The 13,643-nt window shown below is 51.3% G+C and overlaps 1 protein-coding gene across 1 annotated transcript in view; it reads left to right on the top strand.

Annotated features, from left to right (window-relative positions):
* The window catches only part of PLXDC1 (plexin domain containing 1), a 63,000-nt gene that overhangs the window by 33,203 nt on the left and 16,154 nt on the right, over window positions 1-13,643 (top strand). Inside the window, exons 7-9 of the mRNA XM_052657951.1 lie at window positions 136-235; window positions 9,251-9,346; window positions 12,807-12,888. Of these exons, the coding sequence (XP_052513911.1) occupies window positions 136-235; window positions 9,251-9,346; window positions 12,807-12,888 (278 nt within the window). The remainder of the gene's footprint in view (window positions 1-135; window positions 236-9,250; window positions 9,347-12,806; window positions 12,889-13,643) is intronic.

Raw genomic sequence — 13,643 nt, 5'->3', positions numbered from 1 at the left:
GGAATTTGGATGGGTTTGAGATGTCTGAGCCCTCCAGGAGCCAATGCCCACCAGGCAGATGGGTCCGAAGCTCCAAGGAGAGCTGGTCCAAGAATGTTTGAGGGGTAGACGGAGCCTCTTCTTCCCCCTCTGCAGATCCCTATACCTGTCCTGGAAATCAGCTCGTCCCAGCACCCTGTCAAAGCAGGCCTGTCAGATGCCTTCATGATTCTCAATCCATCCCCAGATGTACCAGGTGAGACCCCAGGGACCCACAGAGATCACTGGACGGGGCTGAACTCAGCTCCGATTGAGCCAGACTGGAGAGGGAGGGGGCAGTGGCAGGAAGTGGTTGGAGGAGTGGGGAGAGTTAAGTGTGGAAGAGAAGGGACAGAGTGAGTTCCAACTTCTCTTCATTTGAGCCGAGGAACCATTTTTCCAAGAAAATCTCCAGTGGGAGGCACTGCTCTGGTGGTGGAGGTGGGTGCGGAGCCAGGGCCCTTCCACTCAGCACACTCTCCACTTAGAAAAATCTCCAAAGACACCAAATTAGGGTTTATTAGCCCTCCCAGAACACAACCGTAATTGCCTCCCAAACCCAGATGATAGGAGGAGCATCACAGGGGGCTTCAGGAGACAGGAAAATTAGATTTCTCTCCTGTCCCTGATCCTCGTTCCCAATTCCCCTTCCTGGAGGCAACCAGGGCCACCAGGGTATTTCTATAGCTACAAGCCTTCAGATAAGTATACATAAGTGTATTTAACATGAACAATGGCATAAGATGTCCTCTGTTCTGCTCCTGAATAAAGTATATCCTGCCCCTCTTTCTGGATCACTCTTTTTAATGACTGTATACCCCTTGCATGCTGCTGCTGCTGCTGCTGCTAAGTCGCTTCACCCCTTGCATGGATGTACCTTAATTGAACCAGTCCCCTGGGCCCAGACTTTTCAGTTGTTTCAATCTTTCATTACAACAAATAATACTGCAGTGAATATTCTTACAAATATGTACTTTTATGCTCTTGTCTGAGTATTTCCATAAGGTTAATTCCCATCACTTCACCTGTCCCTCCACTGTCCCTTCTCCCACCCCCAAACTCCCAGCACTCTAGTGAGTGGCTCAGACCCTGCTCTGTTCCACCAGTCGACTACTCTAATTGGTTAGTTAAAACCTACACGGAGCTAGTTACGAGTTTCAGTATCACCCTGATGGTATTAGTTAGCTACTGCTGCATAACAAATTGTGCCAAAACTTAGAGGCTTAAAACATTATCTCAGAGTTTCTATGGATCTGGAAACAAAGCATGACTTAACTGGGTCCTCTGGTCTAGACTCTTTCACAGGCTGCTCTCAAGGTGGTTGCCAGGCTTGCCTCAGTGACTGTTGGGGGGACATCTAAGAGCTTTCGCGTGGTTGTGACAAAATTCAGTTCCCCCTTCGGTTCTGGCTCCTGAACGTCTCCATAGGACAGTTCATAATGTGGCAGCTGGCTTCCATCAGAGCAGGCAAGGAAGACAGCAGTAGAGGGTGAGCAAGCGAGAGGGAAGCCAGGGCCTTCTCATAACCTCATCACTTTTGCCACTTTCTGCTGGTTGGAAGGACATTCCTAGGTCCAGCCCACACTCAAGATGGGATTAAACAGGGTGTGAATCCCAGGAGACAGGGATCACTGGGGTCATTTAGGGGCACACTGATTACAACCGCATCCCTAGATACTGAGCTTGTAGTTATCTTATTGGGTTATCCTGCAGCACTGTAATGAAGTCTGTGCGTTTGTTTCTTTCTAAATGAAGTCAAGGAGGCTCAGAGAGGTGGCGTGACTTGCTTTTACACAGCTCTGAGGGTTAGAACTGAAACCCAAATCTTCTGTATTTTAAACCCTAGTGTCCACCATTGGGGCTTTCTAAATCCGACCAACTCCCACTCCATCCAGAGCGGGGAATCCTTCCCTCCTCAGTTCCCCAAACACCCACAGCACCGTGTGCACACACCCAGGCTGCTTTACAGGAAGGACTGCTCTGGGTATCCATGCCTCCCTGCCCCTCACCACCACCCTGTTTGATGCACCTCGGGGGTGGGGTCTGTGCCTCCCTCACAGGCCCGGTGCCCAGTGGCAGGAAATGTGTGTTGGATCCAGCTGCAGAATGAGGGTGAGTTAGAGGAAGTCAGATCCCCCGAGAGTGTCTGCCTCTGAGGCTTCTCTGTGGTTCTAGAATGAAAGGCTGTTTTAGAGCAAGCCAGGGCGATGTGGGGAGGTGGTAATGAGGAGCGAGGGAGGAAGCAGAACCCACCTGAAATAACAGGAGGGCGGCTGCGCCTGTTCCGTGAGAACTGGAGGAGATAAAAGGGCTGTTGTGGGCTAGATCAGGTGACTCCAGCTGTGGTTCATGAGGCGCTGAGTCTACCAGCCAAGGGAAACCCACGTCTGACTCAAGACACTGCCCAGCAGCTCCCGGCCTCCAGGCTCCTGCCCCCTGTCCCCTGTCCCCCTGCTCCTTGTTGTCATTGCCAGACAGAGCTGATCTTGTCATTCTCTGGCTCCTTATGGGCCAGCATCAATTCAGAGTTCTTAGTGTGGCACTTGGGGCCTACACAGCTGGGCATAGCCTACTGTTTTGTGTTTCTTTCAGCGTTATTGAGTCGTGTCCTACTCTTTGCGACCCCATGGACTGGAACCCTCCAGGCTCCTCTGTCCATGGGGATTTTCCAGGCAAGAATATTGGAGTGGGTTGCCATGCCCTCCTCTAGGGGATCTTCCCAACCAAGGGATTGAACCCAGGTCTCCAGCATTGCGGGTGGAGTCTTTACCGTCTGAGCCACAAGAGAAGCCATATAGCACTGTGTAACTTTCAGGTGTTATAGCATAAGGATCTGACTTACATACATCACGAAATGATTATAATAAGTTTAGTCAGCATCTCCCATCTCAGGAAGATGCAAAATTAAAGCAAAAAAAAAAAAAGATTTTTTTCCTTGTGATGAAAACTCTTAGGATTTATTCTCTTAATAACTTTCATGGATAACACACATAGTGTTCATTATATTTCTCACATGTATTATGGGCACAGGCCTACCTTTGTGGGCTGGTCTCTGAACCCTCCTGTCACCCACCACTCCGTCCAGTCAGCACTGGTCTGCATGCCCTGTGTTCCCCAAACATGCCAAGGGGGAATCTCCATCTTTCCGATGCAGTTCCTCATGTAAAATGCCACCCCCTGCCCTCGTCCTTTTACCGCTTGGCACAGTCCTACTTATTCATTGGTCCAGCTTCCTCCATGCAGCAGAATTCACGTTCCTCCTCCATCCTCTGGGTACTTTGTTAAGAGCTTTACTATAGAACTCATGACACCATCCTGCCGCATTCGTCTTCTCCCCAACTAGCTGTGAGCTCCTCGGGGCTCCAGCACTTAGCCCAGTGCCTGCAGCAGAGCAGGTGCTCAAAAAATGAGCCCCAGAACGGGTGCTGAAGAGGCTGGGTGTGGTAGAGACCGTGTGCCCTGCCCTCTGGTGATGCTAGGTGAGAACAGAGCCTGGCATCTGAGTTTAGGGGTGAGTGCTCTGATAACCCTGGAGAAGGAAATGGCAATCCACTCCAGCACTCTTGCCTGGAAAATCCCATGGACTTTCTGTCAGAGACTTTTCAGCTTGGGGATCACGTGTGGACTTGAGAGGAACACTGAGGTGTGGGTGAAGTAAATCACGTGTACGCGTTTTTCTAGGGCTGTATCCACGGCCTTCAGTGGATTTGAAAATAGGCTACAACTCCTGCTTTTCAGAGTGATGGCTTTTATGTGGCTGAGAGATCAGATTCCTCTGGGTCTGATAGTCAACCCAGCAAATAGGGAATTCATTTGAATTTGGTTGAGATGCAAATATTGGGTTGGCCAAGAAGTTCATTTGGGTTTTTCCGTAAGATGTTATGGAAAATGAACTTTTTGGCCAACCCAATAACAACATATTTCAAAACACCATGATGGAAGTTCAGGGAGAGGCCTTTAGTCCACAGACAGTGTCACTGTGATAGTCACTGTGGATATTCCTGTTGTCCCAACCCACTTGTCCTATAGAATAGATGATGTCCCCGCCCTGGCACCCAAGCTTGCCTCCTCCCTGCCTAGGGTGCTGTGAGGAGTGGCATTTACTCCTCACTATTCAAGAATCCCCCGGCCACTGAACCATGTCTGGGGGACTCTTTCCTTCCCCCAGGCTCCCAACACTTTCCTCCCACCCCTGTCTGAAGGTGGAGGGAATTCTGCACAGTCTCATTCCTGGGATTGAGTGAGGAAAACAGGCAGAGTTTCTCTTACCATCACTTCCTTGCAGAAACCACTCTGCAAGCTTTGGAGTAGAGAGTCTGCAGAGTGTGCTTTGTTGCAGAGAAAAGATTCAGATTAGTAGCGTCTGTTTGCAGAAGCAGGCAAAACATACAGAGTAGTTGATACACTCTTTATTTGACTGGAGGGGGGCCCAGAAGTCAATATAATTTCCTGTATTCATTTAAGAAACCCTGTCTTTCATGGACAGTATAAAAGCAACTTTAGGGTCTCCAATATCAAAACTGATAGATTCTGAATTAATGGAATCGATTAATGAGGATTTCCTTATTAAAAGCTCCAAATGGCAACCTGCCACTTGGCTGGCCCCAGAATAGCCTTGGATGGCCCAAGCACTGGAACCTTCTCCTGTTCCAGAACCTTCCTTTCGTTGCAAAGGCAAACTTGAGAAATGTGGCAGAGGCCCGTGCTGTACCTTGGTGCTGGGTGGGGAAGAGGAGGCCCGGGAACTGGCAGCAGAGGAGTGAGAAGGAGCAGCCAAGTAAGGGCATGGGAGGGGGTGTCGTCACCGTGCCCATTTTGTCATCTCCCTGCTCCTGATAGGGATCCTCCATGGTGCTTGCTGTGGCTTTTTATCCATCCTGGTGCCCTCCCCCAACCCCGCCCCCCTGCCCCTGATTTTTACTTGTATTTTCTGTTTTTCCTCCTACTCTGCTCCCTGAGCGTTTCCTTTCCTTGTCTCCTCTCCTCCTTCGGTCCCTTTTCTACTTTGCATCTGTGCTGAGGGGCCTCCCTCGCTGGGCTGCAAGCTCCTTGGGGTATAGGATTCTCATTGTATTGATCTCTGGGGTCCCCTGCTAGGGCTCGAGTCATGATTATTAAATGAATAACTGAATGAGCAGAGGAAGATGTGAATGAGTAAATGAAAAATTCCTCCTGATCCCCCATCTTCAATTTTTTTGTACGGTAGCCACCATCTCGGAGGGAAGTTTGTGGCTGGATCTGTCAGTCTGATTTCTTCTGACCAAACCAACCCTCTCCCACTGGTGTCTGGTGTGGAAACAAAACGGGACATGCCAAGCTCTCCTTTGAGCCATGGACGTCTCTTGATTGCATGGCAGGGCTCTCTGGGTCTGGATCTTAGCATTTCTGAATGTTTGATGAGTGGAAGCAGAGATAACACAGAACGTCTCAAACTGCCAGGAATGTGGCTCTGGGGCGGCCACCATCTCGGTTCCAGGAGGGATCTGTTGGTCATGAAGACGGACGTCATCATCTTTGGGCGAGCCCCAGATGTTGGCAAGATAATCCAAATGCAAGTAACACAGACTGGGATACTAAGGGTTCTGTTTATTGAGAAATAAAAGTCTTACCAAATCAGACACTTAAACAAGTACAAGTTGGCCGCTGAAGTGAGCAAATATTTTTAGTCAGAGATATGTTTCTGTCCACCCACCCTCCTCCCCCTTCTTACCACACACATCTCCCCTTCCCTGCTGGTGGGGCTGTGCTGGGTTTTGGAGGATATATCCCATTATCTCTGGCTGAACCCTCACTTGAGGCACATCCCCACTCCCCAGCTGGCTGGTCGGAGACCCATCCCTAGATTCTGGGGTAGGGTTTACTGGGAGCCCTGGCTTCCCCAGCTGCTGCTTGCTCCTCTCTATCCCTAAAATCGACTCTCTTGACAAGTTCATGCATCTCTCTTCATGCCTCAACACTGACCCCTTTGTTCTATTTCACCTTCCTTCTAACTGAGGTTTGATTCCTGGGTCGGGAAAACCTGCTGGAGAAGGGATAGGCTACCCACTCCAATATTCTGGCCTGGAGAATTCTATGGACTGTATAGCCCATGGGGTCACAAAGAGTCGGACACGACTGAGCAGCTTTGGGGGCGGCCCTCTTGAGAAAGGGCGCAATCTGTGGTGGGCTGGGGAGGAAAGGTGTTCTTCCTTTGTGCTGCGCGCTGAAGTGATGATAAACTGCTAGGGTTTTCCTGACTATTTGTAAGCCATTCATTCATTCACAGTCCTTTCTCAAGACCCTGTTGTATGCCAGGCCTGGGGCGAGGGGCTGGTGGACAGAGAGGTATAACTTGCAGGCTCTACCCTTGGGGAGCTCACGGTCTCAGGGGGTGGGTGGCCAGCAGAGTAAATGTTTGTAAAGCAGGTGATGCAGGATGGGGTACAGGGGGCTGTGGTGCTCAGAGGAGGGGCCACTAACTGCATCCCTGCTTGGGGGATGTCTTCAAGGAGGACCTGTCGTTTGAGTTGAACTTTGACAGAAGAGGCAGATTAAGGAATAAATGTTTACACAGAGTCTAGACTCCAGGGCCTCAGGCATCTTGGAAGACCTGGTTTCACATTTACTTTTATCCTATTCCATTTGGGTGTTGAAGGGGGTGATTTTTTAGTAGAGCTGGCCCCTGGGGGTGGCGGGTGGGATGGAGCTGCGGAAGGCTGCCTGGAAGTTCCCCATCCTCCACCTAAGGTCTCACATGGCCCAGGCTCAGTCAAGTCCAGGCCACCTTTGCAGAGAAGTTGGTGTCACACAGGGAGGGCCCTATTGCACCTGTGGGCTGTTGGGTGAATTGAAAATTGGAGACTCTTCTGAGCAGATAACCTCTTACCTCAATCTCTTTCAGACCCACCCCTGTTTGGCAAGGGTCCTTTCTTATATCAAAAGAATCTCGTGTGTGTGTGTGTGCACGTGCAGGCACTCACACACACACATATGACTCTGTGTGTGTGTGTGTGTGTGTGTGTGTGTGTGCGTGCAGGCGCTCACATGTGCACATGTGAGTGGGTGGTACTCACATTTCAAGTGCAGACCTTTGAAATGGGGCTGCAGATTCCTCTTTAGTTCCAGGGGAGTTTTGTGGCCATCTGCGCCAGAGCAGTTTCCTTTGTGTTGCACAGAACGTCTCAAGGACATTCTGTGGTTGCAGACATTTCAGGCACAGAGGTGTCCCCAGGCTCTGCCACAGAGCAGAGAGCACAGTGGAAAGAGCATGCTTTGGGGTTATCACCTGGGGTTCAGTCCTGGCTTAAGCAGAAGGTGTTAGTTGCTCAGTCATGCCCGACTCTTTGTGACCCCATGGACTGTAGCCCACCAGGCATCTCTGTCCATGGAATTCTCCAGACATGGTTTGCCATTCTCTTCTCCAGGGGATCTTCCCGACCCAGGGATCAAACCCAGGGTCTCCTGCATTGCAAGTAGATTCTTTACCGTTTGAGCCAAGCTATAGATTGAGGATAAATAGATGATAGAAACATAACTGAAATGTTCTTTTGAGCAGTGTATGCTGCCCTAGATTCTTCATTCAGGTCGGGGTGCCCAGCGGTTGCACAGGACACCCTCCTTTTTATGGATGCCCCTACTGAGTTCACTCCAGTGTTCTTGCCTGGAGAATCCCAGGGACAGGGGAGCCTCGTGGGCTGCCGTCTATGGGGTCGCACAGAGTCAGACACAACTGAAGCGACTTAGCAGCAGCAGCAGCAGCAGCAGCTACTGAGTTCTGCCACCTTAGGAAACTTTCCTTAAAATCAACTTCAGCTGGAAGGAAACTTATATCCTCACCTATTCTGGGCTTCTAGTGATAAAAAAAGCCAGCTGAAACTAGTTCAGCTGAAAAGGGGTGCCTTGGGAATACTGAAGTAGCCCAAAGAACCAAAGGAAGAGCCAACACCGGGAAGATAGGACCACGGCAGGTCCGGGGACTCCAGGGACTGGGATGCCGCTAGTACTCCATGCTTCTTTCCACAAGGTGGCTTCATCCTCTAGCTTTCCCCGTGAGACTGGAACTGCGGCCATTCATGGACACTGAGCTTGCATCTTCTCAGCATTATTACTAGAGAGCAAACGGCTGCGTGGTTACAATTAAAAAGTCCCAGGGAAGGTCTCTGATTGGTCCAACTTCATCAGATGCCCAACCCTGGACCAATCACTGTTGGCCAGGGAGGCAGAGTCGTGAAAGAAGATACAGTACGGACCACATGTAGGAAGGGGCTGGGGGCAGTTCCTTCTGTTTCCAGAAGGAAGAAGGGGTGCTGGGTAGGCCAAATACTAAGTGGCCCTTTCCCCTCATGGGAAAACTCATTTATGAAACTCAGCTGCTTGCAGCCTGTGTTTTGGAGCTGAAGGAAACCAACCACAAGTCATGATTCTTGGGTGGGCATGGGGGAAATATCAGAGCATCTCAGACTGCCATTTTAGGAAAAATCTTTCTATCTACAATTCCAGCTTTTTCCTCGCAAGGGTGCTGGGGCAGTAATGTTTTTCCACTTCACAGACAAGAAACTGAGGCCCTAAGGGTATCCAACTTGTCAGGAGAAAAACTTGACTCAGAATTCAGGTCTTTCAACTCTGAGGTCCCCTAGGAAGTTTCTGCAGGGACTGAGGCAGGATGTCACCCTGACTCTGGCCCTTGAACCATCGAGGAGGGGAGAGGATCTCCGAGGTCAGCCGGTCCATCTGCAGACATTTGCAGAGCACTCACTGTGGGTCAGGTTCAGGACCAGAGATCACAGCTGAGTGGTCCCCACCCTCCAAATTGACCATCATGACCACATACTGCAAGGAGTGCAGTGGGAGGAGGGCCTGGAGCAAAGGGAGGGAGCTGGTCAAGGGGGGCTGCTCAGAGGAAGTGGCCCTGAGCTAGGTCTGAGAGAGTGAGCTAGACAACAAGAGAAAGGGTGGAAGAGTGTGATGGGTCAAGGGAACAGCAGCTGTGAAGGCGCAGAGGGTGGACTCCTGTGTTCTGGCCCCTGCAGCAGCTGGGCCGCTGCATTTTCAGCCTGCTTATGACACAGAGCTCGCCGCTCAAAGTCAACTCCCATCCTCTTGTCTCTCCAGAGTTTCAACAGCATCATCCCGGGATGATGGTTTTACTTCCTGCCCTCAGAGGTTCCTCTCACTACTATCTCCTGCCCCCCTGTCAGGCTCCAGGTCCCAAAGCCTATGAAATGCTCCCGATGACAGGCTCTGTGTGTTTCAGAATCTCGGAGAAGGACCATCTTCGAATACCACCGTGTGGAGCTGGACCCCAGCAAGGTCACCAGCACATCTGCCGTGGAGTTCACCCCATTGCCAAGTAAGTAGGGCTTGTCCCCACTGATGGAAGAGAGGCATGCCGCCATCCTGGCAAGAGCGCTGAAGTCAGACTGAGTTCCATCCCAGGCTCACTAGGGTCCCCTGTCTAGATACGGCCACCTGACTTCTCTGGGCCTCCATTTCTCATTTGTGACATGGGCCGCACACTGCCTCCTTCCCAGGGCTATGTTATGGGTGAGAACTGCACTAGGTAGAGCTGAGGATGCAAATGAAAGTCCAGACACTCACTGGCACATCCCAGGCCCAGGGCATGGCTTGTGCTTAATACATGACAGCTGCTGGTATTAACGGGCTTCCCCGGTGGCTCAGAGGTAGAGTCAGCGTGCAGTGCAGGAGCTGCAGGAGACACAGGGTTGATCCCTGGGTCTGGAAGATCCCCTGGAGGAGGGCATGGCAACTCATTCTAGTATTCTTCCCTGAAGAATCCCATGGACAGAGGAGCCTGGTGGGCTACAGTCCATGAGGTCTCAAGGGGTTGGATACGACTGAAGCGACTTAGCACGCTTGTAACCCAGGAAAGAGATACCTCTGATAACTTGGATTGAGCTTGTAGAAAAGATAATACAGGAACTGAAAGGAACCGTAAGTTTATCACTGCATTTTCTTCAGAGGAGGCGTGATGCTGGCATCTACAGGCAGAAGGCAGTGTCGGGATTTAGCCAGCAGCCCTCCAGGATCTAGGGGGCTGGGTCCTGTCACTCTTTTGCACCTTGCTCACCTGCTGTTGAAGGCATGCCATGGTGGAGGCCTCCCACTGCTGCTGCGGAGCCTGAAAGATCCAGTCAGGGCAGATGGGGAGAGAGAGGGAAGGACAGTGCTCCTGTTCATATATATATATATATATATATATATTTATATATTTATATAAACTGCACCAGGTCTTTTATCTGCCTCATGAGCTTCAGTAGTTATGGCACATGTGTTTAGTTGTGGCATGTGAGATCTAGTTCCCTGACCAGGCATTGAACCCAGGTCCCCTGCATTGGCAGCATGGAGTCTTAACCACTGGACCATGAGAGAACTTGCTGCCTGCCCCCATGCTTATATTTCTAAAGACAGTTTTAATTTCCTCTCCTGTTTCATGATACCTCCCAGCTTTCCTCTGGAGCCATGGCTTTCTCCCTGCCTTCTGGGGCTGTTCTTGCCTCTCTTTCTCCTCTTCCTTTTGCTTGGAGGTTCTGGGAGCAGGGGGTGAAGAAAGAAGAGGAGGAGGAAGGGTCTTCTCAAATGCTAGGCCATATCCCAGCAGGTGTCCTCCCCTGATGCCTAGGGACAGGGCTGGGACCCCAGGGGTCCCAGGCTCACCCCCATCCCAGTCGTCCTCCCTGTGGGCAGAGCTTCCTCTAGGACTGGTGAGAGCAAACCTCGAGTGCCAGGAATGACTAAACTACATTTGGGAGCAAGGACATCCAAGGGCAGGGCTAACCACCCAGGCAGAAGAAGTGAAACAACCTGGGAATGCAGTTTCTGGGACACGTCTGTACATTTAAGCCTCTTTCCACCCCTCCAGTGAATTTTGTGAGCATTTAATAGCACACAGGACATCTGAAATGCAGATGAAAGTAAAGGTCAGTGTGTTTTTTTAATGTCTCATGAGGCTCCTAGGCATTTTTCTCAGTTTGACTGGAGCCATTTAAGGGGCCTCCAGAGTCACCTGGGAATGACCAGGTCACGGGCTCCCAAGTCCAGGAGGAAACTGCTACCGAAACTGTGATTTAAACTCCTGGAAGCTGGTTTGCCTTGTTCTCAGAAAACTCTGCACCCCACAGCCCCAGGTTTTCTCCCTTACCTTTGGGGGTCAGGGGGACTTAGCCAAAATTCTTCCAGAGATGTGGCTCTTCAAGCCATCATATGCCATGGCTGGTCCTTCTTCTAGAAGAAACTCCTGAAAAGGTGGCCTGGCATGAAGGTGGAAGCTGGGGAAGGGGGTCTCCCGGGGGACCTCAATGCTAGGAGCTCAGGTTCTTGGCTTAGACAGACCTTGGTTCAAACCCAGATCTGCCTCTCTTAGCTCTGTGACTCTTCCAAGCCTCAGGTTCCTCCTTTGTAAAGTGGGGATGAGAGCAACTCTGTATCGATCCCATAAACTTTTGTTAACTGCCTACCACATGCTGGGCACTGCCGTAGACCCTCGGGGTGCACCAGAGAAGAAAATAGCCAGAGCGCTGTCATTCTGGGGTCAGGCCAGTCCCTGCTTATTCTCTGCCTACGGAGTTCCCTCCACCCTTCCAAAGCCTGCCAAGCCCTGGAAAGCACACAGTGCCCCCTGCAGCCAGTCCCTCCCACAAGGCAACCAAAGGTGACCACCCTGTGCCCGAAGCAGCTTTTCTTCCCCTCACAGAGGGCCGGTTCCCAGATGCTGCCTTGCTGGGGGTCCACAGAATGCAAACTGGTTCCCTAATTAATGGATTGTGGTCCAGGCCCATGAAAACCCACAGAGTGAAGAAATTCCTTTTGAATAAGTGGTCATTTTCCTGTGGTTAGCAGTCACTTCTTGCTGTTACCAACGTGTTCTGTTCAGCTGCTCATCAGATGAGTCCTCAGACTGCATACAGTTATTCTGGGTCAGCGCCTATTTGTCCTTATAGTAAAATGGATGGATTTTGTGGCAGCTGCTTGCCACTCCGAGGTCATTTAAGTGGGCAGCATTTGAGCAAGTGAACAACTCTTAAAATCCAGCTCCCATTCTTCCTGCTCCCCTGGCCCTCTCTGCTTTTCTGGCTGGCTGATGATGGAAGGGATCCACACACCCTCCAGCCACCACTTGCACTAACTTCCCTGCTTTCCACCCCTGCCTTGCCCAGCGAGGCCCCAGCTGCCATTCCTCCTCATTCCCACCACCTTCCACCTCTCCACCCTGCAGAGTGCTGCCTGCTGTTGGGAGCACCCTGGAACCTACTCCTCCTGGGCCTCTGCCCAGGGGGGTCCCTCTGCTTGGACTTCCCCCCCCAGGAGAGTTGCCTGCTGGCTTCCCTCCTCTGCAGCTCCTCAGAGGCCTTCCCCAGCCTCCCTGAGTAAAACACATCCCCCACTTGTTCTGCTCCACTTTTCTCCTAGCCCTTCTCACCACTGGAAACCCCAATGTAATGCGCTAGTTGCTCAGTCGTGTCCGACTCTTTGCAACCCCATGGACTATACCCCACCAGGCTCCTCTGTCCATGGACTTCTCCAGGCAAGAATACTGGAGTGTGTTGCCATTCCCTTCACCAGGGGATCCTCCCAACCCAGGAATCAAATCTGGGTCTCCTGTATTGCAGGCAGTTCCTTTACCATCTGAGCCACCAGGGAAGGACTCAAGTGAGGGTGGCCTTATAAACGTCTAGGGTCCCTACTGGTCAGAGCCTCCGGAATTCTGTAAGGACCCAGCATGCAGGGAAGTTGCACTTCTGGAGGTCTGTGGCGGGATTGGTGCTGAGTGACTGCTGCCTTCTTCTTCGCAGCCTGCCTACAGCATCAGAGCTGCGATGCCTGCATGTCCTCAGACCTGACCTTCAATTGCAGCTGGTGCCACGTCCTGCAGAGGTTTGTACCAGGCTCACCCTCTGGTTCCCACAGGCAGACTGTGCGGGGGCAGAGGGTGGCACCGCCCTGCTCCCTGCCTCAGGTCTCATGGCCAACATGTAGGTAACTTTGGCCAGTGCTACTCTGATGCTTAGGACAAGAATATTACAGCAGTGAGTGTCTCCCTGAGGCTTGTGACCCATCAAGGTGACTCTGTCACCCTGCAGTGACTCTAGACTTTGGAAGACCATGCAGAGATTCCAGCTACTGCAGCTCTCTCCTCACAACCGGGACGGTTGGTTCATTCTCTGGCAGGCCTTTTCCAAGAGTGGTCCATAGCTGTGAGCATCCCAGAATCAGCAAGGGCTCGAGCTAAATGTGCAGATTCCTGGGGCCCACCCCTGGCCCCCCGCATCAGGGTCTTTCAGAAAGAAGCCAGGGAGCCTACATTTTACCTCATTGTCGCATCTGTAAGCAAGCATGAGACCTGCCAGCTCAGGGGTGAACCTAAGACACACCGTCATTGGGCGAGAGCCCCACGATCCCAAAACCGCACCTCAAGACTGTTCTCAGGCTACAGCAGGGTTCCCTGAAATCCAAGGGTGTGGACATTGCGGGCATCTGTGGAAAGCTGGGGCAAGTTACAAAGCTGTGTTTGTTTGGTTTTGGAAGCAGGGAAAATTCTGGATGAGATTCAGTTTCAGGGATAAAGTTCTTAAATCCTACTCATCTTCTACTCCTTGTTCTGAAATCATTTCCTCACAGATTAGACTCAA

The sequence above is a fragment of the Budorcas taxicolor genome, chromosome 19, assembly GCF_023091745.1.
Source record: "Budorcas taxicolor isolate Tak-1 chromosome 19, Takin1.1, whole genome shotgun sequence".
Taxonomy (NCBI): Eukaryota; Metazoa; Chordata; class Mammalia; order Artiodactyla; family Bovidae; genus Budorcas; species Budorcas taxicolor.
The sequence above is the reverse complement of the archived record's forward strand: the minus strand, read 5'-3'. Positions and strand labels throughout refer to the sequence as shown.